Genomic DNA, 24,673 nt, shown 5'->3' with positions numbered 1-24,673 from the left:
CACTGTTGAAGAGCAATACGGGGATGGCGATTGCCTCTTTCAACACAATCGAGCACCTGTTCATAATGCACGGCCTGTGACAGGGTGGTTACGCGACAATAACATCCCTGTAATGGACAGGCCTGCACAGAGTCTTGATGTGAATTCTGTAGAACATCTTTGGGATGTTTGGGAACCCCAACTTCATGCCAGGCCTTGCTGACCAACATCAATACCTCTTCTCAGTGCAGCACTCCGTGAAGAATGGGCTGTTATTCTGCAAGAAAATCTTCCAGCACCTGATTGAACGTATGCCCGCAAGAATGGAAGCTGTCATGAAGGCTAAGGTATTTTTCCATAAATTTGTCTAATCCTTGTCCTTCGGTCTTCTGCTCATTGGTTGCAAAATTCTCTTTTCCTGAGTAGCCATTTTTCTCCAAGGCCTGCTTCAGATGTTTTATTTCAGCGTCCAGGTGTTCTGATGTGCATATTCATTTGGCTCTATCGACAAGACTTTTAATGACACCCCTTTTTTGTTGTGGATGGTGATTGGACATTGGAACACTGGGACTCTGAAACAAAACATCTACAACAGGCCTTTGAGAAAAATGGCTACTCATGGAAAGAGGTAAAGAGAATGTTGTGACCAAGGAACAGAAGACCAAAAGACAAGGATGAACCACATCAATGGAAAAATACAATTTCTCCACCTTTTATTTAAAAAATTAAAACAGATCAGATAGGTAAGATTTTACAGAAACATGACATCAGACCGGTCGTTAGATCAACAAAGTAAATAAGTCAAGTACTTCGATCTGTGAAGGATACACCCTCCTCTGTTGACATGTGGTGTGCACCAAATTCTGTGTATGTGTGGTAAAGTTCATATTGGAACTACCAAAAGGAGCATAAATACACGGCTAAAAGAGCGCAAAAGTCTTTGCCGGCTAGGAAAAAGAGGAATCAGCTGTAACAGAGCATGCTCTTCAGTCAGGAAACCATGAAGTGAAGTTTTCTGAAACAGAAATTTTATCTACAACATCAAATTATTATCCACTACTATGTAGAGAACCCATTGAAATTGATAAGCATGAGGATAATTTTAATAGGAAAGAGGAGTCAATGAAACTTAGAGACATATGGACAGTAGCTCTGCAGAATCACTAGATGATTTTACCTTCAACAAGATGACAATTGATAGTTAAGTTCTATCTTTGACAAGGATTATCTTTGCTCATCACGTGTTACTTTGGCTGTGCCCACTTTCCTACAGTATATATGTCGCTCTTGGATGTCCGACCAATCAGTCGGCAAGACTCAGTGGAGTAGAGTCTTTGAAGATGTCCAGCACAGTCCTGCATGAAACGTCAGGAATGGAAGATTTTCTTGGGCCACAACCTCACACTCTGAAAGGTTTACCAGCAGCTTTATATAGTTGTCCTTTAATTGTGTCTGTCTGCAACTTAACGTGTCTTCTTTATGGTAAGTAGCAATCTGTCTTTTCCTTCATTGCTGTTTACAAAAACATAAAATACTCTTGTCCCATAAAAAAGCACTTAACAGTTCAGAAGCTACTATCTGGAAAAAATGAAAGATGATGTCTGATAGTAGTGTTATCTATAGGAAAATATAATCGTTAAGTAAATTTAAAGATATCCAGAATGTCTTAGATAAAGTTCCAGTTCTGCAGTGAATAGCTGTTCACTTTAAATGGAAGATGGTGGCATAAACATGGAGATATATTCCTGTAGGCCATAGTTGTACATTACATCAATCATGATAAACCATTGGAATCTGTAAGACTCGTTAAATATCTAGAGGCATCGTTTTATGCCAAGTGCTCTATTGGTCCTTGGCTTACTACCACAGATTTTCTAGATGTCTTTACATGTTGTGGGTAATTGCACAAATTCTTATCACTTACTGAAGCAGTACTTGGCTTTTGGAGCCCCTTGAGCCGAAGCTGATGATATTTTGTGATGAGGATGCAGAAGATTTTGTCACTTTTTTGGTGATGTCTTTCATTGTTTAGCTTGCCTGCATCCCTATGAGTTAATACACAAGTTCAATAGTTTGGACAGTATAAGTATAAAAACTTCAAGAGTTTTGATATAATGTTCTCTCTACTAATGGCTCTCAAAGTTGTCAAGAAATTTTATCAGAAAGAAAAGCATTCAAAATTTGGATAAACTTATTTCCTGAAGTAATTGTCATAAAAACCTATGCTTTTCGGAAACTGCGTTCTGTTAGTTTCTTTGTGGGATCTGCAAAATGTAGCTTTCATGAGTGGATACCTCTTGAGATAATTACAGCAAATTTTGCACCAGTAAATGTTTCTTCGATATCTCAGGAAGGTTACTTCTAATGCATTTCATTCAACATTCCCTGAAAACAGCATGGTTTTTGCTACCAAGATACATCATGCAAAAGTTTGTGAATGAAGGAACACAGTAGATTTCCGCATATTGATGTTTCATGACTGTAAAATGTACTTTCATAGCAAGCAAAATTACAGTATGTCCTGCTGTGAAACAGTAGCAATTTTTAAACATCACAGCATAGTTCTCTTTGACACAGCTTGTCTTTAAAACTGATCAGCTCTTTTTGAGCTAGCATGTAAAGTCAGACAATTCCATAATAAACAAGGGAATGTAATGTATTTTTCTCCTGCTACATACATGAATTTAATAAAAATTGAAGCAGTTAATAATGCTGTGCCATGTGCTGCGCCATATATACCAAGTGCCTTGTTGAAAATACGAATAGATGTGTTGGATTTACCTATTAAAAACACTTGCCCCTAATCATGCCCAACACTTACAAAGGAAGTAAGAGTAGCATCAATAGAGATGGTACTTAACCTCAAATTAGATAAGAATGGGGGGAGGAAATTAGGTGGCTGCTTTTTATTCAAACTGTTCACACTCACCCTTCAGTTCCTGCTCTTATGTGTGAATTTGCTTCTCCTCTGTTATTTTTGCATTTTAAGTTAGCTGCCTAACACAATGTGAGTGTTAGCTGGAGCTATTAAAGTGTTGGATTCATTTGTTTAGCTGGTTGGTCAAAGTATCTGATTAGAACACTGAGGACCAAGGCATGATCCCAGGTACCCTCAACAATTTTTCCTTATGACTGGACTGGAATGTGGTCAACACAGCCTCATGAACACAACTGAGATGTGCTGCTCAGGTTTCAACTGCCAACCGCATACCACTCCAGTGTTTCTGAGTGTCTCATTGAGGATGTAGAGTTAGATCTGGTAGCAGTATTATACAGATCCGTTCTCTCCCACCATTGAAGTCTCTTCTTCTTCTTCTTCTTCTTCTTTGTAGTTGCTGTCTGAAGGGATGTTCTTCAATTTCTCCTGCAACATGGTGAGCTTTTTTGTACCAGTTGTGGAGCAATCTTACATGGTACCGTAATGAAATTAGTGGCAACAGCCTTGCCGCAGTGGATACACCGGTTCCTGTGAGATCACCGAAGTTAAGCGCTGTTGGGCATGGCCGGCACTTGGATGGGTGACCCTCCAGCTGCCATGCGCTGTTGCCATTTTTCGAGGTGCACTCAGCCTTGTGATACCAATTGAGGAGCTACTTGACCGAATAGTAGCAGCTTCGGTCAAGAATACCATCATAACGCCCGGGAGAGTGGTGTGCTGACCCCACGTCCCTCCTATCCGCATCCTCCTCTGAGGATGGCACAGCGGTCGGATGGTCCCGGTAGGCCACTCGTGGCTTAGAGACAGAGTAATGAACTTAGTGCCATAATTTATCTGAGATGATTAGTCTACCTGGAAACAGAGCTATGGACCAACTATCACTCTGTCCATTTCTGTTTTGCCAGACTGTTCAGTTATGGCCTGCTGCTTATGAACTGAAACGCTGTCTACTGTTCAGAATTTTAAAAAAAATGTTGTTTCCATAACATAGTTAGCAGACAGCTGCCCCTAATTGTCTTAGTAGGCCTCTTCTTCAATGGTTAATGGGAGTAGGGCCAAGGCCAAACAAAACAGAGCGTGACTTGTTGATGCCTTCACCAAATTTTGCAATGCGAACAGTGGTTTCTTAAGTAACCTCATCTAGTATTTGTTTATGGTAGCTTCATATTTATGCCAACAAAGTGCATGTTCTTTCCTTTGTCCAAAATAAGAAAGAAAGAACAGAAAAGGATAGGAAAGAAAAAATGTAGAAAGACAGAAAGAAAACAAGTAGCTTACAATCTGATTATTTTTCAGTATTTTTTTTCATAACTTTTGTCATTTGATTGAGTATACACACAAATGATTTGATTTGTTATAATTTTGAAAAACTAATATGCCATAAATGGTCACATACAATTCAACCCATTTTATAAAAAGTTTAATTAAATGATGGGAGACTGCTGAAACATGCTCCCTATATTACTGCCCCATAGTATGTGAGTAGATGTAGAATACTGGAGTAATGATTCCACAACATACAGCCAACTGCATAACCCTCAGAATGAGTGTATACTTTCTCCCTTTTCTCCATGATCATCACAGTAATAATAATCATCATCTTCTTTCTTGTACTTTTTTCTCCTTGCTAATACATAGTCTGTGGCATACACCATACTATAATTTTCTATCATGATTTCACTACCAGTGAATTTTTCCTGCAGTTTCTTTCAACATGGATACTTATTTATGCACAATTTAATCAACTGCAATTTCTTTGGAGCATCTATATGATATCATATTGGAAAGCAGTACTTGTCATTTTCCTAACAAGTCAAAGACATTTTTGTGGTACTTGTTTGCTAATCAACATTTACAAATAACTAGAAAATGCTTAAATAAAATTATACTTTTTCTACCCTTATATTTATTGACTCATTTGTTGTAAAGACAAATGATCAAAGATTTAAAATTTAATTTCTGTTTAAGAACCAAAATAGGCTAATCATCCTTTCTTTACATTAAAATTTTAAGTAAACCATACTGTATTGATTTTGCAGAAGAAAGCTGTCCAGGCTTTAAAATCACCTCGTCCAGAGCCAGAGAGGACACCACAAACACCAAAGCGACCAGCTGAGGCTAGAGATGCAAGAGAAGTGGCAAAGAAGCTCCTGAAGTCAGGTGCAATAACTGCTATACCAAAAGCTCCTCAAAGGCCAGAACAGGCTGGATTTAAAAGACCAAGAAATCTCAAAAGAAAATTTCCAGGAACTGAAAAGACTGTTAGTGGTTACCAGCCATTTTCTGCTACACATCCAGAGGATCTAGAAGCAGATAACAGACCTAAAGTTAAGGTACAGCTCATTTTATAATGCTAGTTTATCATGAAAGCCATATGCACTCTTTGCTGCTCCTTTGTTGCCTGTGATTGTACATGTCATGTATAAACACTTCAACCTTAATTAATTTTCTAAGAACAGACCCAAGACTACTGCAGTCTGTCAGAGGGTGAGAGCATATCTCACTGCATGTGAAAAATTATGAATATGTCAAAGACCTTTTTATGTAGGTATACTTCAAAGTAGGTTCCAACAGTTGTTCCAGTCCCCAGCTCGTGGTCTAGTGGCTAGTGTTGCTGCCTCTGGTTCACGGGGTCCCGGGTTCAATTCCCAGATGGCTTGGGGATTTTCTCTACCAGAGGACTGGGTGTTTGTGCTTTCATCATCATCATCTTTCATGACAGTGGCTAGATTGGATAGTGTAAAAATTGGACTGTGTAAAAATTGGGACTTTGTACGGGCACTGATGACCTCGCAGTTGAGCGCCGTACAAACCAAATATCAATCACTCCTGAAAAAGTATCTTCTTAAGAGAGTAATATATAAAAGCATAATAATTTTTCATAAACTTTAAGATAAGTGTTCACCAAATGAACTAGTTCTGCATTTCTGTCTGCTTCCAAATGTCACTTCTGTGTGCTGACTAATTATCATTTCTTCTTCTTCTTCTTCTTCTTCTTCTTCTTCTTCTTCTATCTTTACAGGCCAGATAGGGGCTATGTTTAATTTTATATCCTCTTGTAAATGTTACCTTATACTTTGATGCTACATAGCAAATATAGCTTTCAAATTTAGTTCTGCAAGTGAAAACCATCCACATAAACTACTGATCATTTGATGTATACAATTTATGTTAACTGAGGTTTTTATAAAAATTAACAGTTTTACACCTAGCCCTCAAAACTTTTGATCTGAGAAATATGCAAACATGAACACTCAGTGCATATAAGAAGACTGTGGACTAATAGCAATGAAGAGAATGGATAATAGTAAATGTGTGGGAACACGGGCAGGGTGCTTTAGTGATAGAGATCATTGTGTAATATACTAAATTAAGCATTAAAATCCAGACATTTTCCAGTTGTCAGATGGAGAAGCATAATGGTACAGGTTTCAGGTTTGCTAATTCTTCCAGAGACACCATAGGACTTGGTAAATCCATTGAACGGAATGGATAGTGTCTTAAAAGGGTTTATAAGATTAACATCAACCAAAAAAATAAAATGATGGTTGTGAAGTTTACTCAGATTAAGCTAGGCGATACTGAAGAAATTAGATTAGAAAATAAGACACTCAAGGTACTGTATGAGTTTTGCTATTTGGACAGCAAAATAAATGACCGACTGAAGTAAAGGGATTATGAAGAGCAGTTCAGTAACAGAAAGAAAAGTGTTTCTGAAACCAAGACATTTGTTAGCATCAAATATAAATGTAAGTGTTAGATGGTCTTTTTAGAAAGTGTTTGTCTGGAGTATAGTTCTACACAGAAGTGAAATATTGATGGTAAACACTAAGACAATATGAGAATAGAAGCTTTTGAAATGTGGTATTGTAGAAGAATGCTGAAGATTAGGTGAGTCGGGTGAGTAACTAATGAAGAGGTATAGCAATGGATGTCAGAGAAATGGGCTTTATGACACAAATAGATTAAAAGAAGAAATAGTTTGTTAGGACACATCCCAAAGCATCAAGAAATAGTTAACTTTGAAATGAAATAGTTAACTTTGAAACTTCCTGTTAGATTAAAACTGTGTGCCAGACTGGGACCAAATCTGGAACATTTGGCTTTTGTGGGCAAGTGCTCTGCTGACTGACCTATCCAAGCATGGCTCACAACCTACCCTTACTGCTTTACTTTGATCAGTACCTTTTGTGCTATCTTCCAAACTTCACAGGAGTTCTCCTGCATACCGTGTGGGATTATTACTCTTGGAAGAAAGAATATTGTGGAAACTTGGCTTAAGACAGTCTAGAGGATTGCTTTCAGAATGAAGTTTCACTCTACAGCGGAGTGTGCACTGATTTGAAACATCCTGGCAATTTAAAACTGTGTTTTGGACTGGGACTCCACTGCAGAGTGGAAAGTCATTCTGGAAATAATTAACCTTGCTTTTCATGGGCAAGCCCTCTACTGACTGAGTCATTACTGCTAAACTGGTTGAGGGCCCTGACATTTACTAAAGAATACATATTCATGTGGTCTGTGTAGACAGATCTGCAACTGGATTGTTGACTTGTTGATTAGCAGAACACTGCACATTATCCAGTGTGGAGAGCCATCCTCAGATACGGAAGTAATTCTGGGTGTATGTTAGGAGAGTGTGGTTGGGCTGTTACTGTTTGTATTATATACAGGGTGTGTCATATCTGCTTCTATAAATTTTTGATGAATTTGTCATGTCAAAACTAGAGAGAGTTCTTATATCTTCATATGCCTGAAAATCTTTCATTTTGTGTTTTAATAGTAGTTTATAGTTAACGTGTTTCAAAGTGAAATCCAAAATCTGAAATTTTTAACCAGTAATTAAAATGCCTTTTTTTTTTAGACAGTCGAATATTATTGCCGATACAAGTTAATCTGCAAATGCACATATTGTGTCCTCATTGGTAATTTGTAGGTGACAAGTCATGTCTACATGCGATATGTGCATACATTTGAGGGTAATCTTGCCTGAACATTTCACAGTAGTGATAGTGGGATACTTTTTAAGGGTTCATTTGAAACACGGCAGGATATTTGTTTTCAGTGAACAGGCAGATATAATTTTTGCATGCAGCCTTCTGAAAGGTAACAGATATGAAGCTGCCCAGATGTGTCAGTTTAGATTTCCAGACAAAAGACAACTGAGTCATACAAGTTATGCTGCTGTTTATCATTATGTTGCTGTGACAGATTCTTAACACCACTAATGGTGTACTGAGATGGTCGGTAAAAATTCACTCATGCAACTTGTAACCTCCCCCCTCACTTATCGACCTTAATGACAGTGAAAAATTAAACCACGTGCACCTAATGGAAATTTGGCAAAAGCAATTGTCACCGAAGTTAATTTGTCAGTAAAGAATTAATTTTGAGAAAAGGGCAAAATTAATAAAGAAAGTAAATGTGCGGCCGTTACATTAACAATTAATTGGCGTTAATTAGATATTTGAGATTTGGGGAAAATTACGGTTGCCAGTCCTATGGACAACTACTATAATAACTGAAAATGAAAGATTAATGCACATTTAGTTAGCACGACATGTGTTGTGTGAAAACTGAATGTTTGTCAGAAGTAATAAATTTCGCTACACCCTGACTTAATTTAGCAAAAGAATTAATAAAACCAGAAAATTGAAAGTTAATTTAGTTACTGAAATTAATAGTGAACTTTGTTTCTGAAGCACTACGAAATTCAATAAAATAAGGTTAGTCTTGGGCTACCTCGACAATCATTTCAAAAGCTACTTGAATCTATGCAATTTAGAAATAAGAGATTTAACTTTGAACTTGAATTAAATGATTCTAAACAATTAACAATAGTAAAATTTAGTACGTACCAAGCTGAGCTGCAATCACAGGTAAGCTAAAATATGGTAACAAAACTCACACTCTCAATTTGTGCTTGTGTAATCTAAATATTGTAGCCAGCTATGAATACTTAAACTGAACTTTGAAATTAAAGCAGTGAAATGGAATGATATTACTTTAATGCTGGTGTTTGAATTTCAACGACACACGGGTTCATTCCGGAAAAGGAAGGGACCCTGCTTGGTAATGCAATTGGGACAAAGAGCAACAAAGGTTCATGCTACGTTGCTGTAATTTTGTGAGGCAAATTAAACAGTTTGAAAAGCTGAGGTCTGTCATACAGTTCTAAAACTTTACATGCTTCCAGTCTTCCTTGTTGGTTGATTGAAAGTTTGAAGTCGTCGATCGAGGAGGTGGCGACAGTCACTCATTGTCGGCCGTCGCTGTTGCAGAAGCTGGATGTTGGCACACCTTCTCGACATGGTCACCAGGTGAAACGGGCTCTTGATGTGCACCAGCTAATGCTTCCCGTCCACGACACCGTGTCAGAAACTATCATAGCAAGTCAAGCGCAATTACATGCTGCCAAACCCCGAAAGCGCGGCAACTCGGGGGAGCGTCACACAACACCCTGCTCCACCGCCCTACTCCAGCCAGACTCTCTCTGCCCGCACTCCGTGCGGCAGAGTTAACACTACCAAAGATCCTAAACACTTTGGTTCTCCACACGACCTATCGATGTAATCGTACCAGACGAAAGCGTTGGTAAGTTGATAGACACACAAATAAACACAAACACACACACAAAATTCAAGCTTTCGCAACCCACTGTTGCTTCATCAGGAAAAACGGAAGGAGAGGGAAAGACAAAAGGATGTGGGTTTTAAGGGAGAGGGTAAGAAGTCATTCCAATCCCGGGAGCGGAAAGACTTACCTTAGGGGGAAAAAAGGACAGGTATACACTCGCACACACACACACACACATATCCATCCGCACATATACAGACACAAGCAGACATTTGTAAAGGCAAAGAGTTTGGGCAAAGATGTCAGTCGAGGCAGAAGTATAGAGGCAATGATGTTGTTGAATGACAGGTGAGGTATGAGTGGCGGCAACTTGAAATTAGCGGAGGTTGAGGCCTGGTGGGTAATGGGAAGAGAGGATATACTGAAGGGCAAGTTCCCATCTCCGGAGTTCTGATAGGTTGGTGTTAGTGGGAAGTGGTGGCCATGCGCCAAGGCATTTTTAGCCACAGGGTGATCCTCATTACCAACAAACACTGTCTGCCTGTGTCCATTCATGCGAATGGACAGTTTGTTGCTGGTCATTCCCACATAGAAAGCTTCACAGTGTAGGCAGGTCAGTTGGTAAATCGCGTGGGTGCTTTCACACGTGGATCTGCCTTTGATCGTGTACACCTTCTGGGTTACAGGACTGGAGTAGGTGGTGGTGGGAGGGTGCATGGGACAGGTTTTACACCGGGGGCGGTTACAAGGGTAGGAGCCAGAGGGTAGGGAAGGTGGTTTAGGGATTTCATAGGGATGAACCAAGAGGTTATGAAGGTTAGGTGGACAGCGGAAAGACACTCTTGGTGGAGTGGGGAGGATTTCATGAAGGATGGATCTCATTTCAGGGGAGGATTTGAGGAAGTCGTATCCCTGCTGGAGAGCCACATTCAGAGTCTGATCCAGTCCCGGAAAGTATCCTGTCTTAAGTGGGGCACTTTTGGGGTTCTTCTATGGGAGGTTCTGGGTTTGAGGGGATGAGGGAGTGGCTCTGGTTATTTGCTTCTGTACCAGGCCGGGAGGGTAGTTGCGGGATGTGAAAGCTGTTTTCAGGTTGATGGTGCAATGGTTCAGGGATTCCGGACTGGAGCAGATTTGTTTGCTACGAGGATCTAGGCTGTAGGGAAGGGACCGTTTGATATGGAATGGGTGGCAGCTGTCATAATGGAGGTACTGTTGCTTGTTGGTGGGTTTGATGTGGACGGATGTGTGAAGCTGGTCATTGGACAGATGGAGGTCAATGTCAAGGAAAGTCGCATGGGATTTGGAGTAGGACCAGGTGAATCTGATGAAACCATAGGAGTTGAGGTTGGAGAGAAAATTCTGGAGTTCTTCTTCACTGTGAGTCCAGATCATGAAGATGTCATCAATAAATCTGTACCAAACTTTGGGTTGGCAGGCCTGGGTAACCAAGAAGGCTTCCTCTAAGCAACCCATAAATAGGTTGGTGAACGAGGGGGCCATCCTGGTACCCATGGCTGTTCCCTTTAATTGTTGGTATGTCTGGCCTTCGAAAGTGAAGAAGTTATGAGTCGGGATGAAGCTGGCTAAGGTAATGAGGAAAGAGGTTTTAGGTAGGGTGGCAGGTGATCAGCGTGCAAGGAAGTGCTCCATCGCAGCGAGGCCCTGGACGTGCGGAATATTTGTGTATAAGGAAGTGGCATCAATGGTTACAAGGATGGTTTCTGGGGGTAGCAGATTGGGTAAGGATTCCAGGCGTTCGAGAAAGTTGCAGTAGCTGTGATTTGTCCAGTACCTCGCAAAGAAAAGAGAATATAGCTTTTTCAGTTGTTCAACAACATCTAAAGCCAACTGTACATTTGATAGCAAATCGTGTGATATAAAATTATCAACTATTCCTACATACACAGTCTTTTCAATAACTTTAGCAAACACTGATGGCATAGAAATAGGTCTAAAATTGTCTACGTTATCCTTTTCTCCCTTTTTATAAAGTGCCTTTACTACTGAGTACTTTAATCGTTCTGGAAACTGACCATTCCTAAAGGAAAAATTACAAATTTGGGTAAATACAGGGCTAACATGTGCAGCACAGTACTTTAATATTCTGCTAGGCACTCCATCATATCCATGAGAGCTCTTAATCTTCAATGATTTAATTATTGACTCACTCTCCCCATTGTCTGTATCACAGAGGAGCGTTTCAGACATCAATCTCGAAAAGGTATCTGCCAAGAAAGTTATATGCTTTCCTGTAGAAACTAAATTTTTATTTAATTCACCAGCAGTGCTCAGAAAATGGTTGCTAAATACTGCACATATATCTGATTTATCACTAACAGAAATATTTTTGCTGCAAACTGACTTTATAATGTCAACCTTGTGCTGCTGACTAGATACTTCCTCCACAACTCACCAAATGGTTTTAATTTTATCCTGTGAATTAGCTATTCTATTTGCATACCACATACTCTTTGCCTTCCTAATAATATTTTTAAGCACCTTACTATATTGTTTGTAATGTGCTACTGTAGCTTGAGTATGACAACTTCTAACATTTTGATATAATTCCCGCTTTGTTCTACATGATGTCCGTTACCCACTAGTCAGCCACCCAGACTGCCTATTACTGCTTGTACCCCATTTAAAATTTCTTGATGGAAAGCAACTCTCAGGGAGCATGAGAAATGTGTTAAGGAAAGCATTGTATTTATCATGGTTAGGTTAGGTTAGGTTAGGTTATCGGCATTATAAACATTGTGCCACTCTTGTTCCTTGACAGTGTTTAAAAAACTCTCTATTGCTGTTGGGTTAACTTTCCTACATAGTTTGTAATTATATGTGACATTTGTTTGAGTACAAAAGTCTTTTAGTGTTAAAATTTGTGCATCATGGTCTGAAAGGCCATTCACCCTTTCACTAACAGAATGTCCATCTAGTAATGAAGAATGAATAAAAATATTGTCTATGGCTGTGCTACTGTTCCCCTGCACCCTAGTTGGAAAAAATACAGTCTGCATCAGAATTTAGGAGATTTACCATCATACTTTTTCTTGCACCATCATATATGAAATTTATACTGAAGTCACCATATATAACTAATTTCTGGTATTTCCTACATAGTGAATCAAGAACCCCCTGTAGCTTGAGCAAAAATGCTCTGAAGTCAGAGTTAGGGGACCTATAAAAGACAACAGTTAGAAGTTTAGTTTCATTAAATTCAACTAATGCTGCACAACTTTCAAATATCTGTTCAGTGCAGTGTCATGCTACGTCTATGGACCCAAATGGAATACTGCTTTTTATGTACATAGCCACTCCCCCACCCCACAAGGAACTCCTTGAAAAACAGGCAGCTAATCTGTAGCCTGGTAAAGGAAGTCTCTGAATTGTCAAATTATTTAAGTGGTGCTCCACTATACCAATAATTTCAGAGTCAACATCTATAAGCAGTTCACTAACTTTATCTTCTCTACTTGGAAACATGACATCCTCTGAAGGTGAGCCCTTAGTTAGAGGAATTTTCTTTAAGCAGGTATACCTATCAACTGACTTCAGCTCTAACACCAACTACTACAGGAATTTTTCCATGAGTGATCTCACCACCACCCACCATACTGTCACCTATAAGCTTAGCCAGCCTCCCCTTCCCATACCTATTGAGGTGCAGGCCATGCCTAGTGAAACCCGACCTACTGATAGACCCAACTAGCACCACTGAAATATGACCCATGCCTTCAGCCATGACCGTTCTCTCCAGCCCCATGTTAATGCACCTAACAGCTGCGTTAAGATGAGGCCAAGCATGACGCTGAAACAGTTGCATGAAGTGCACATTAGTGCCACCAGTTTGAATAGCTATCTTTACTAGGTCACCACCTACATCATATTCCCCATCCTTATCAAGACTGAGATTGTTCCCTGCTCCACCCACTCCACCCACTATCACTATGTGATCCTCCTTCGTAAAATTCCTACATAACTCCCCTACGCTGTCAGTCACCTGAGCCAACCCTGCACTAGGCTTCACAATGCTGTTGATCTGGCACTCACACCCCAACACTTCCTGCAACTGCTGGCCCGTACCTCTACCGTGCGAATTACCTAGCAGCAGAACTGTCTTCTTTCTGTTGGACTTTGCAACTGACCTAGGCCTCCTAATCGTTGACGACTGGTGCATGTTCCCTACAACTGAGTATCCTGTTGGAGGACTGTGAACAGTGCATGCTGGTTGTTACCCAAGTTCTGTGTGTGCGTGCCTGTGACGAGAATGTTTTCTAAATAATTTGCTGTGCATGGCACCCTACAGGTGAGGTGCTCAAGGTGGCACTAAAAGTGGCCAGAGCACTGGAAATGCCAAATAGAAGTCTGTTGTACTGAAACAGTCCAAAAGGAGTATTGATCACTGAGAAGTGTTGGGAATCCTTGGCCATGGCAAACACTTTGCTGGCCATGAGGAGGTCATTATGTCCTCTAACTTGGGAATAGGGTAAGCATCTATAACAGAGTGAGCCTTAATGGTTGTCTGGAAGTCCCCACAAATGCGCAATGTGTTGTTTGCTTTTTTTTACAGTAATAATGGGGGATATCCATTGCCTATGGGGAATGGGAGTGAGAATACCCCCATCCTGCAACTACTGTACCTCAAGCCAAAATTTGTCTCTGAGTATGTAGGGAACATTTCTGGCTTTGAAGACCTTTGGTGTCACTGGTAAGAGAAGAGCCACATGTACCTCAAAATCTTTAACACTCAAGTATTTCTCACCAAAGGGAGTGGCGACTAATAAAACACTGGCTCCAGGAAGGGAGCTTTTGATGGCAGTGTCTGTCTGGCTGCTGAGTCTTTGCTTGCATTGTGTGAATGTGACCTGGGTGGAGGGGGGGGGGGGTTGACTAGGGGTGAGGGTGGCACTTTGGTCATGCTGGGAACACTTGGTGTGATGGGTCCTGCAGGATGGTTGATGACCTGAGAGATAGTTCAAAAGTTCTGATAATCGGTAGGCATGTTTCTAAGGAAGGGCTCTCCAATTTAAGGAGATCCCTGCATAGTCCTTCATTTGGGGCAGTGCAAGGGAATAATGTCCAGGAGCCTGGAAGCCACGCGTGATTGCTTACACTGAAGATTACTGCTCTGTATACAGCAGTTTGTCTAAGACTTCACATTAACTTTATGGCAGCTGAAAAATTTGTGGCAGGCTGCTGCCACATGTACATGGGAGTCAAAGAATTCTAACAAAGTAGACTTCAACCTGTCATAGTCCAGAGTGTGCGTTTCCACTTCCAAGTTAAGTTGTTGCAAGAGGTGGTAAATGCCTGTGCCTGCGTATGCCAGAAAAGAGGCACACTGCTGGGCATGATGCTATGGGCTGAGAAGTACTGTTTCATGTGTGTCACATAGTTCGCCCATGGCTGGAACTTCTTGTTGAACTACTGGAACAGCAGGGGCATCATCCGGAAGGCCTTGACCATTTTTTTGATCCAAGAGAGGCAGTCAGAGAACTCCATAGATGAAGAGGAGATAGCCACCAGCCACATGGCCAGGAATTTGTGGGTGTGCTGCATCTGATGGAGCAGTAACAACACCTGGGCAGTGACTTCCACCAGTTCCTTCATACTGGAAGCAATGCGACATTAATTGTTACTTGAAAGTGGAAAAACACCCCTCAAAACATTGTCTACCTGGCTCAAAGCACATGCCTAAGACACTGATTAGAGGTTTTTTTTTTAAAAAAAAAAAAAAAAAAAAAAAAAAAAAAAATTCATTACCAACTGAAGTATTCACCAAAGACGGCAGAGGAAAAATACGCAGGTAGAAAATGAATATGAAGTTTATTGTAACACACATAAACAATCTTCTCTGACAGGAGTTAATTTAGGACATAATAATTGAAAACAAGTCGCTTCATGTATATTGAAAGAACTATAATAAAATCCAAAGAGCTGGAAATGTCACTGCAAATTGAGAGTTTCAATATCCAATGTCCATACACTAAATGTGCCATTATCAAGGTCCAAAAGGGACGTGCAAAAGTTTAAATCCTGAGAGAATGAACAAAAGTTAGTCCCAAAGGGACACAGAAAAGTTTGAAGCTGGTGTAACACCAAGGAAAAACAAAGACAAATATTACAAAGTCCAATTTCTGGTCACAGTGTCAGAGGCCACACCTCTTTGATGTAGAGACCACAAACGGTTGCTCAGTAGCTGGCAGCTCCTAATGGCAAAGGTTGACGTGGATGGCCTCATTGTCGTAGCAGCGGCTCCAGACTGAGATCCTGATAGTGGTAATGCTTTTTCATTCAATGCCTGGTGCGGGAAACTTGCTTGGAGCAAATTCCTTGAGCGTAGTCCAGCTGCCAGTTTAAATACCGTGCCCAGGCCCCAGGATACTGCAAGTACTATTTTCATTCACATGGCCCATAGAGAATAGAAGTTCAATAGGGACCAGTGACCTCTGGTGACACTGGGGTTGCAGCCAGGTGGTATGGCTGAGTGCAATCATCCCTTGTCTGTCATCTGAAGAGCTGTCCTCTGTGAAGCCCATACCAGCTTAACCTATCTGCGGTGATTGTTGCTGGTTGACTGGGTGCAAGGCCTTGACACAGCAGTTAGCTTAGATGTTTGACCTGCTTTCCCCCACAGTGCAATAGACATGTTTTGATACAGTGCTGCTCATGTATTCTGTGGATGTCTACATTCGCAACTGTTACTCTGTTCTATTCACACAGTAACTTTTCAAAGTTTGGTTTATGTAGTTACAGTAATTGTGGTCTTTGGCCATTGTAGTCTCCTCTACATTTCTGGAAGTTATTCAATTTTGGCTTTAAGGGATTGTTCTATTCGTTGTTCTTGCCTGCACAGGCAGACCTCTTTGAAATTTGCCAAGAAAATGACACATTGTTGAAGCTGCATAGAACAAAAAATTCTGTAGGTAGTAGTAATGATCACGAGATTGATTTTCCAGTATAAAAAATTGTGGTGACAGATCTTCATAGTCTTGAAGTAAGGATGTAAGTCATATACTTCAGCAACTATAATACACTGCTCTGCTCGTCCTAGATGCAGAAGTACTGTACTTCCAACTTTTATAATTCTTCAGAATCTGAAAGAGATTGTGAAGCTCTTGGAAAAGGTACATGCTTTAGTAGCATGTTTGACTGAAAAAAGTAGATTTTGTCCATTTAAATATGTGTTCAGTGATATGACTTTATCCCACAAATATCAAATAGGTAAATATCATCTTTCATGATATTACTAATAAAAGACTTGATATTTACACCCAGTGAAACTAACTGTTTTATTCACACACCAAGTCACATGTGCAAGATTCCGTACGTTTGGTTGTCAAACCTCAAAGATTTGGGATTTACGATACTTAATTGCTTCACTGCTGTTTGTTGTACCATGGGTCTGGCCGTAAGTTTCCAGTCACTGATACAGAGATGTACTTTGGTACACTGCAGTTAAAAAAAAATAAAAATAAAAATAAAAATGTGGCCCAGTAGTTCCTTTTGTGAATGCTTCACTTCAGTGCACCTCTGTCAGTATTGGAGGAGAAGAAGCAACTGGTATTCAAGTTGAGATGTGTTTCACTGGCTTCACAAGCACAGAACATCATCATGTTGTACTTCTTATAGGAATGAGTGCAACACAAGGCAGTTGCACAAGAAACTGAATTGAGGAGACATCCTCATTATATCAGCTGTACATTGTACATCATTTGACAATCAAGTAATGTGACACAAAGAAGTGTGAATGCTGACCACTTTCAACATCATAGACATACTTGAGATGGAAAAGACTGACAGGTTAAACAGTGGGTAAAAAAGAGTTGAGAAACTTTTGGTTAAAACTCAATTACCAGGCTATTGACCTGTGTGATGTGCTACTGGCCTCATTTAGATCAGTTCTTAGAGCTGCAGAATGAAACAAAAAGATCATTTTCCACATTCTGGACCTTTGCGTTTAAATTCCCGATATTCTCTACTGGGCAGCAATAGGCCAAAATATGTTAGTAGCAGAATTTTATCTATCTCTGGTGACATAACTTGTAAAGATCTCACAAAAGAACAAAGAAAAGTAGACAAAGGAAGATACTCTGCTGAGTGTAATCCTCTACTGTATCCTTAGCTGCAATTTCCAATTTGTTTTGTAAGAGAATAATGCAAGAAAAGTGTGCTGATGCAAAGATGTGCAGTTCCCTTGAAATAGAAAGGGTGCAATGAAATCAGATATGAATGCAAAACATGCAACCTACGTAATATGTGTAATACCCTTTTTCTTGCCTAAACACACAAATAAAAATTACTAACTATGACCAATGCCCACGAAGAGTGATATAAGTGATACTCCTCAAAACCAAAAAGAAAAGAAAATAAAGTACACAAAAACATCAAACTCACATATGTTTCTAACTTTGCAAATGTTGGTTTAAAACTACAAACAAAAAGAAAGACTGAGAATACATATCCCGTGTGGAAACAGAATTGAGACACATATGAATGCAATGTTTCACCGTGATATGTACTGATAAAATTTTCTCAAGCTTCCAGCCACATCATGTGGTTAAAATTCTCAAACTTTCAGCCAAGTACTCCTGTGTCTTGGAGAAGGAGATGATATGTGGTGTCATTATTCAAAGTGCCTTTCCAACAAAGATTGTATTAATCTGCTCAGTTATCTGATGACAGTATTGCAGATTTATTTAAGCACATTCTGATGTCATCATATTTTTTGTATGTTGAAGAATATTTTAGCCAGATGGACGGCATCGTGATGGGGAGCCCATTAGCTCTAGTTATAGTCAGCCTGTTTATGGCATTCTACGAGGACATTGGCCTGGAAATGGATCCTGCAAAGGCTAATTGCCTTTATCATTATGTTGCCGACATGTTTGTTGTCTGATCTTATGGATGTGAACAGCCGGCAGAATTCTTGGACTGCACCAACAATATCCAAGACGACATCTAATTCGCAATGGAGGTAGAGACAGATGGTGCCTTGCTCTTCCTTGACATCCTAGTCTGACATAAGGCAAGTGGGTGTCTCAGCCACAATTTTTACCAGAAACCCAACCACACAGACCAATATCTGCTTGCTAACAGCTATCACCATTAGTTGCAGAAATGTTCTGTTCCGAGGATCTAGGTGCAACCAATGGAAGCCATCTGAGACATTGAAAACCTGCCAAAGGAACCAAGCCACTTACGGGAAGTATTCAAGGAAAATAGCTACAACTACTGCCAGATTTTGCACACCATCACCCTAAAAACATGTAAGCAGAAAGACCTGGAGGAGAAGTCAAAGAAACTTGCATTTTTGCCATTCTGTGACTCAGTAAAGGGAAATATTAGCCAACTCCAAAGAGGCATATAACTGTTGCAGTCTTCAGGATGCCAACAAATAGTATGAGCACTATGAAAGATGATGTAGGCCTCAGAATGCAAGGTGTATATAAAATACCATGTGGATATGGACAGTTTTAGGTCAGACAGACTGTGCGTGCTATTGAGCAGAGATGTATAGAACATGAGAGATGCTTTCACCTCTGGTACCCTGAGAACTCGGTGGTAGCAGAGAATGCTCAAGAAAGAAGATATCATATTGCATTTGATGAGACAACAGTTACACAGATTAATACTTTCTGGGGTAGTGTAATGAAAGAAGCAATCAACACAAAAATTTGTGAAAATATCCTCAGTAATGATGGCGGCTTGCAGCTGACCATGGCTTGGGACCTGGCCATCAGAAGGCTGAAGCAGGCTCAGCGGATACGCAATGAAACCATTGCGTTGTATGGTGCTGGAGCGAGTGACAGTGATGTCACAGAAGTCAACATGGCTATATAAGGACGGTAGCAGCAACCAAAAGACAGTCACCACTTGAAAATCGCCGAAGAATATTCGGCCGAAAGCCCATGGATTTTAAATGACTTGATGTGGCTGGAAACTCAAGAGTACCTCATCAGAATTCAGAAACTTTGATATTCTGATTTGAAGCATCTCTCCACATAAATTACTGCATTTAAAAAGAATATCCACACACTTACCATCCAAACAACATTTATAAAAAATTGTCTAGTTTTGGTGTTGAGTTATTTGTATATCGACAAAAAGTACAAGATTCAGAGAAATTTTGGTATTGAAGATTTCCTAGGGACAGTTTATTGACTTACATGCACAAAATCCGCTGGGACACTTTCAATAACTATTCCAACACACTCTTAGCTTGTCTGTGATAGTTGTTTATTGATGAATTTTTGTGCTAATAGCAATCAGGAAACAGTGAACGTTTCTGGTTCTACAGCATTTTATTGTAAATTACCTATATCAGACAAAATTGCAATGCTTCAGAAATTGTCAGTACAGAGTGTGGCTGCTTACTTTGATAATTCAATTGCAGATAGTAATCTCTCTTCAGTGCACAAGAAGTTATTTGAAACCCTTTGAAAAACTGCTAAACTGGACAACAAGCTGTGTTGCTGTCACACTGTTTCTATAGTGTCCACATTACAGAAAATTAATATGAGCTCCTTCTGTGACTAAGCACTAACTCTGCTACATTGTAAGGAACATACATCATGAAGCTACAAAACAGGTGTCATTCAACAGTTAATACTGTAAATCACAATAAAGCAGTGATATGGCATCACAAACATTCTGTGTACCTCATTAAGCATGTGACTAAATAAGATGTTTTGCTCTACCAAAACATACTATAAAGTAGTAAGCCAAGATGTGGAGGTAAGTGTTGCAGACAGGCAATGTGGCAAACAGTGTAACTCCCCCCTCCCCTTCCCAAACTCAAAACATAAGTAATATATGGTGATTAAAAATATTCGCACAAATATTAACAGATTTATTCATTTCTTAATTTAGTGCCATGACGAATACAGGCAGAATAATTGATTTTATTATGTATCAAGGGAGGATAGTGAACAGCTGAAATGAATCAGAAATGAAACCTCACTTTCATCAAAGTGTAGTAATAGTATGTATTAAACTGCCAATTAATGTGCAATTCTTAGTGAAAAGAAGCAATTTTATCATCTCTGTGGTTTCGCCATTAAGTAACCAATTTTTGGAGAAACTTCAAAGTTAGAAATTAATAAGTGAATAATTTTTGCAGCCACTGTATTTGGTTTTTTGTGACAGTGACTAACCTGAGTGATGAAATTCATCTCTTCTAGTGTTCCACAAATGTTCAGCTCAAGTCAAGTCAGGCAATTGGATAACTTAGTACCTAATAGCAACCCGAACACAAAGCACTCAGCACAGCCCGACAAATGAGCCAGTAACAGCTCAGTTCTTAAGACAACATGTAGCAAGTATAACCACAACAGTCCAAGGTGCTGTAAGTCTGTTTCTTCAACAACACAGGTTTTGTTATGCACAAATTATTTACAAATAAATTACAAATAGTAATATTCCTGACTCTTCTGGAAACACACAAAATGAAAAGCTTCTGTAGGTGGATACGCCTTGGTCAGCAGTAGGTTTGTCTGAGAAACATTTGAACCTCCTGTTGGTACACCCATATTTTATCAGTTCATTCACTTAGAACACAGCTGTCAGTTGAATGGTGAGTGAGGACATTATCAAATTAGGCAGGCAGCAAGTCCATGCGCTAGCTAAACATCAAAGGTAGGATACAATGAAGTCCAGATCAAAGTCCAGAAGAAAACTACTTAGCACATAGTCATTGACAGTAGGCACATGAAACTCTGAACATTGGCTGGTAGCGACAAGTGAACCCTTGGTGGTCTGAGATAGCCCTGAAATCTGGTGCAGGTATTTTCCCACTTCACCTAGCACTGGTGGATGTATCCTTGCACACCACATCTGGTGACATTGCCAATTGTATCACAATAACATTGACTGATCCATTGACACATCTGGCAGTATTACAAGGAGAGGGGTAACAGGTACTCTACACTTTCCTGGGATTTCATTTGATAGCATTTCGCAGTATTATCCCCTAGAGACATGATTAATAAACTGTAACTTGACTCAGCAATGTCAAGCAAAACAATGCATGGAAATATGGATGGGAATGGTCACATGGGCAAAGCAAATAGGAGAGTTCATTTTATTGCTTGTACACTGGGAAACTGCATCTTATATGTGAAAAAGACTGCATACAAAACACTTGTGTGCCATGTAATGTAATACTAATTCATTGTGAGATACATATCAGGTTAAACTAAGGTCACTGGCCTAGTTACCGTGTGGGTGAGTGTAAAAAAAGGGGGGGGGGGGGGCATAAAAATCCCAAATGACTGCCATGGAAAGAAATATATTGGATGTCCAGCAAAAAATGGCTTTTCATATCACATGTAAATCTAGAATCTGCTACCCACTGGAGTAAATGTGTTAAGATCGAAGTTGACTGAATGCCGGCTGACAAAACTGACAAACAACTTGAGGTAGCTCTTACAAAATTTATCAGCATGAGAACTGGTTGTGCTGGTCCCAGTGTCTGAGGTGTAGAAACAGTCAGGCCTGGGCTGAGTCTGCTGTGAGCATAACTCTATTGAGGTTTGGTACTGTTCGTGTGTTCTACCATACTCTTCAAACCATGACACACTATAGTGTAACACAATAGGGTCATCTGAAGTCCTACTGCACATACAAGTTCCTGGAATGTCGGTGTTTTCTGTTCTGTCTGAAAAGGAAAGTTTACAGCCATTATGAATTATCAGGTTTGATGTGTGGCTGTGAGCCATTGACTTTAATTGGAAAAACCATTCGAAATAGACCATGAGAGATACTGGAGTGGAAGACGTAATTGTGACATTTTGAAAATGAAGCAGAGGTGAGCCAGACATTACTCCTACTTCTTCTTCTTCTCCTCCTCCTCCTCCTGCCACTGCTGCTGAAACGTTTCTGCCTATGGAGGTCATTCATAGAGTATCTTCCAAGCATCTCTTTTCTCCCACAGTCTATTATTGAGCATCACCTGCTATTGTGGTTCACACCTGGCCTCTCCATTTTTTCCTTGGTCTTCTAATTGGTCTTCATCCAGATTCTGTCAATTCTAGGGCTCTTCTAGGAAGTCTTTCTGGTACCATTCTTTTGATGTGGCCAAAGCATTCAAGCCTAGTAGTCTCCATAGTTTCTTTTATGGACTTGATCTACAGGTTGTTTCATATTGTTTCTTTCCTGTTCGTAGCTGAATGATTGGAAGATATCCATAGGAAATTCAAGAGATAATTAAAATTGAAATGACCTAATGAAAGGTAGATAGATGTCGTTAGAAAACACCCAGGAGCAACATGTATGAATTTAGCTGATGGTCAAATACATGGAAAAGTCAATAGGAGATGTTAATCTATCAGAGGATATCAAATGATTGATTAAAAGTGACTGTCCTGTGCCACCTACTTAGTTGAGATTTATAGAGTATAGACGTAGAGTTAATAATAGGGCTTCCAAGAAATGACATGCTGACAAAAATAAAGATATCATAAATAAACAAAAGTATTTGCATGAGTTTCTTAGCTTCTTGCTTTTGGTTTATTTAGACATTTTCAGAGAATTGAGAGATTGGCCCAGGAGGCCCTGTCCCCTTCTTGCACCAGAAGCAACATCCATCTAACATACATTTCATGTGCATTAGGTTAATGATTATTTTGCCACATTAAACAGATCACATTATCATAATTTACTCAAAGGTGTTACAGGATTTTAAGTTAGATTACAAAAAGAAGGAAGACAGTTAATGTCAGAACTTGCCTTCCTCACTGTTCCTCTTTAATCCTTTTTCAGTCATTTTGCTTAGCTATTTTAATGTTTGCTTATTCATGCACACTCATAATGTCTCTTATCCATAGTTTTCATGTTGATTGGTCTCTTCCTATTAAATTTATAATGTCTTTTCGTTTTTTTGCTTGAACTTCCAGTGAAAGATGGGTCTACAGTCTGGCATTATTGGTTATTCTTAAATTCTTAAATGTTCTCCACTATTTACAGCCTTTTGTCTATGTATATTAGATATCTTGAAACAAATAAACTCCTCCCAATTCCTTGAGTTATCTTTTGATTTATCTTTCCCTGCTATTTGTATATGTTATAAGATCAGAAATTAGAAAAGCTGAAAGCCGAAATATGAAAAAAATGTAAATAGGAAGTGTTATCGGTGTGTTAACTATTTACAGATGTGAGTAATTATTCCCTTTGAAAAATGTCTCTTTGTTCAAGAAAATATTAAATTTCCAGTAGGAGATAAACAGTTGTTGTTTGCTCCCCAAATAGCAAAACTCCTTTACTACTATAAGTGTCTCATTTCCTAATCTAATTCCCTCAGCATCACCCAACTTAATTCGACTACATTCCATTATCCTTGTTTTGCTTTTGTTGATGTTCATCTTATATCCTCCTTTCAAGACACTATCAATTCCGTTCAACTCCTCTTCCAAGTCCTTTGCTGTCTCAGATACATCCTGAAACCCATACTGCCTCTCCTTTTTCGTTTTTTGTGAATAACTTCCCTTAGTCCTCCATGAGCTTAGTGCCTCTCTTAACCAGATCTGTTTATTAACTAGGTGCAGGGCTTTGATGAAATTTTGTTTTCATGCCACTATAAAGGATCACTGTCTCAGGGAACTCATTACTTAAGTCAGATATAAGAAAAAAAAACATAGTCTGGTTTTGTTAGAAACCAACTATTTATTCCCATTTCTGATAAAGTTGGGGAATTGATAGATTTCTACTGTAATGCTATTGATACACTATTTGAATTTTTTGCCTCTGTTTGTCATTCTCAGCTTTGATTCTGAAGAAAAATTAGGATCAGGGAATGTGAAGGTAATAGACTTGAAGATATGAGGGTGATCTGAAAAGTCCTCAGCCTAATAGTGAAAATGACAATTTATACTTTCAAAAAAGTTTTATTTTCGAACATAATCTCCTTTAATATCACTAAATTTTGTCTAGCGATGTTCCAGTGTCATTATCCCCTTTATGTAGTGTTCATCCAGAAGGGCTACAAAGTATCCATCTACAGCCACAGTGGCTTCTTGAATGGATTTAAATTGCTGACCAGTGAGGAATTTCATCAGTTTTGAGAATATCTGGAAGTCCAAGGGAGTAAAATCTGTGGAATAGGGTGGATGTACCAGCACTTCATAGTGCAAATACCTCAGCTTCCCCTTTGCCAAGACATTTTTGTGGGCAGGTGCATTG

General features: G+C 39.5%; 1 protein-coding gene and 1 pseudogene across 1 annotated transcript in view; both read left to right on the top strand.

Moving 5' to 3' along the window:
- The window catches only part of LOC124713937 (negative elongation factor E), a 51,185-nt gene that overhangs the window by 3,385 nt on the left and 23,127 nt on the right, over positions 1-24,673 (top strand). Inside the window, exon 2 of the mRNA XM_047242984.1 lies at positions 4,957-5,250. Coding sequence (XP_047098940.1) covers positions 4,957-5,250 — 294 coding nt within the window. The remainder of the gene's footprint in view (positions 1-4,956; positions 5,251-24,673) is intronic.
- LOC124723927 lies at positions 3,412-3,528 on the top strand (annotated as a pseudogene).

This window comes from Schistocerca piceifrons, chromosome 1 (assembly GCF_021461385.2).
Source record: "Schistocerca piceifrons isolate TAMUIC-IGC-003096 chromosome 1, iqSchPice1.1, whole genome shotgun sequence".
NCBI classification, from domain to species: domain Eukaryota; kingdom Metazoa; phylum Arthropoda; class Insecta; order Orthoptera; family Acrididae; genus Schistocerca; species Schistocerca piceifrons.
Note: the sequence above shows the minus strand (reverse complement) of the source record. Positions and strands in the feature narration are given on the sequence as shown.